The sequence below is a fragment of the Rutidosis leptorrhynchoides genome, chromosome 1 (genome assembly GCF_046630445.1).
Source record: "Rutidosis leptorrhynchoides isolate AG116_Rl617_1_P2 chromosome 1, CSIRO_AGI_Rlap_v1, whole genome shotgun sequence".
In the NCBI taxonomy this organism is placed as follows: domain Eukaryota; kingdom Viridiplantae; phylum Streptophyta; class Magnoliopsida; order Asterales; family Asteraceae; genus Rutidosis; species Rutidosis leptorrhynchoides.
The window spans coordinates 140,395,757-140,397,484 of NC_092333.1; the positions used below are offsets into that span (position 1 = coordinate 140,395,757).

The 1,728-nt window shown below is 37.2% G+C and overlaps 1 protein-coding gene across 1 annotated transcript; it reads left to right on the forward strand.

Annotated features, from left to right (window-relative positions):
* Nucleotides 1–222: 222 nt before the first annotated feature.
* LOC139889518 (uncharacterized) lies at nt 223–1,347 on the forward strand. Its single transcript, XM_071872467.1, has one exon. It carries the CDS (start codon nt 223–225, stop codon nt 1,345–1,347), a length of 1,125 nt encoding a protein of 374 aa, XP_071728568.1.
* Nucleotides 1,348–1,728: the final 381 nt, after the last annotated feature.

Here is a 1,728-nt window from a genome sequence, read left to right on the forward strand (position 1 = left end):
ATTTCTCATCTGTGTTCCGGGTCTGCAGAGATTATTTCCCAAGGGCAAACATCAATCGACAACATATCGCTCAATGCTAACCTGTTATTGTCCTGTACTGGTACCTTACACCCGCTATACAGAAAATAGTACCAACATAGGGCGCCATCTATTTTGAAGAACCACTCAACTCTTAAAAGCACAAAAGATCATAATCATAGGGGAATACCTATTGAGATGAACATGATACATAAGTGGCAAGCTGGACAACGTAGAAAAGATGAAACGTTAGAAGATTGGAAGCAAGAGTTGATTGCTTTCCCTTCTTTATTTAATACTAATCTATCTGATGCTCATGTGGTGATTGAAGCCCGTATCGCAAATTGTATTGTGGGAGGAATATATTCTGATACCAGAGCAAGAGTAGATATTATGTATGAACATTGTTTTGTACAATTACCAGAAAGAGTAAAGGAGAAGATGAAAGGCACGCTTGTTCCTTTAGCAAGTTTTGCTAACGATCCATCATGGTCAGAAGGAAGCATACTTTTAGAAGTGGTGTTGGGAAAATCACCATTCAAAACGACAGCTCATATCGAGTTTCTTGTAGTAAAAGCAAATTCACAATATAATGTTATTTTGGGCCATTCAGCTATGATGACATTTGGAGCTGTGACGTCAACATTACACGGAATGATGAAGTTTCCTATGCTGACTGGAATTGCTACGCTATACGTTGAACGGAGAAGAACAATAAAATGTGTGCAAATAAATCGAACCACTGTTAAGCCAATCATTCATGATGATGGATCAGTTTCACCAAATCCAGCATTTCCAGATAAAAAAATTATCATTGGAAACACACTAACAAAAGAAACAAAAGAAAAGCTATACAATATTTTAGCTGCCAACATAGATGTGTTTGCATTGCAAGTTTATGATATGACTGGAGTACCACGATACATTACTGAGCATAAGCTTAATGTAAATCCCAATATTCCACCAGTGTGTCAAAAGAAAAGAGGTATGGCTCCTGAATGGACAAAGTTCCTTAGAGAGGAGGTTAGAAATTTGGTAGAAGCTGGGATATTACGGGAAGTCAAGTATCAAACATGGGTATCAAATCCAGTGATGGTGAGAAAACCAGATAATATGTGGAGTATGTGTGTGGATTTCACAGATATCAACAAAGCTTGCCCGAAAGATAACTACCCATTGCCAAAAATAGATTGGAAAGTGGAGTCTTTAAGTGGGTATCAATTTAAGTCTTTTTGGATGCCTACAAGGGATATCATTAAATTCCAATGGCAGTACAGGATCAAGATAAAACAGCTTTCCACACGGCAGGCGGAATTTTTTGTTATGTAAAAATTCTTTTTGGATTAAAGAATGCAGGAGCAACTTACCAACGTGTCATTGATATGGCATTTATAGATCAAATAGGCAGGAATGTGGAGGTCTATGTTGATGATATTGTTATCAAAAGTCACACGGAGGAAAGCATGCTTAGGGATATTCTAGAGACCTTTAATTCACTGCGTAAGATTAATATGAAATTAAATCCCAAGAAGTGTACGTTTGGTGTAGAAGAGGGTAAATTTTTAGGACATATTGTTACGGAGAGAGGAATTAAGGCAAATCCAAATAAGATTCAAGCAATCGAGGATATGGCATCTCCAAAAACAAAGAAGGAAGTGAAAATCTTGAATGGAAGATTGACGGCTTTAACAAGGTTCTTATCTAGAGTAG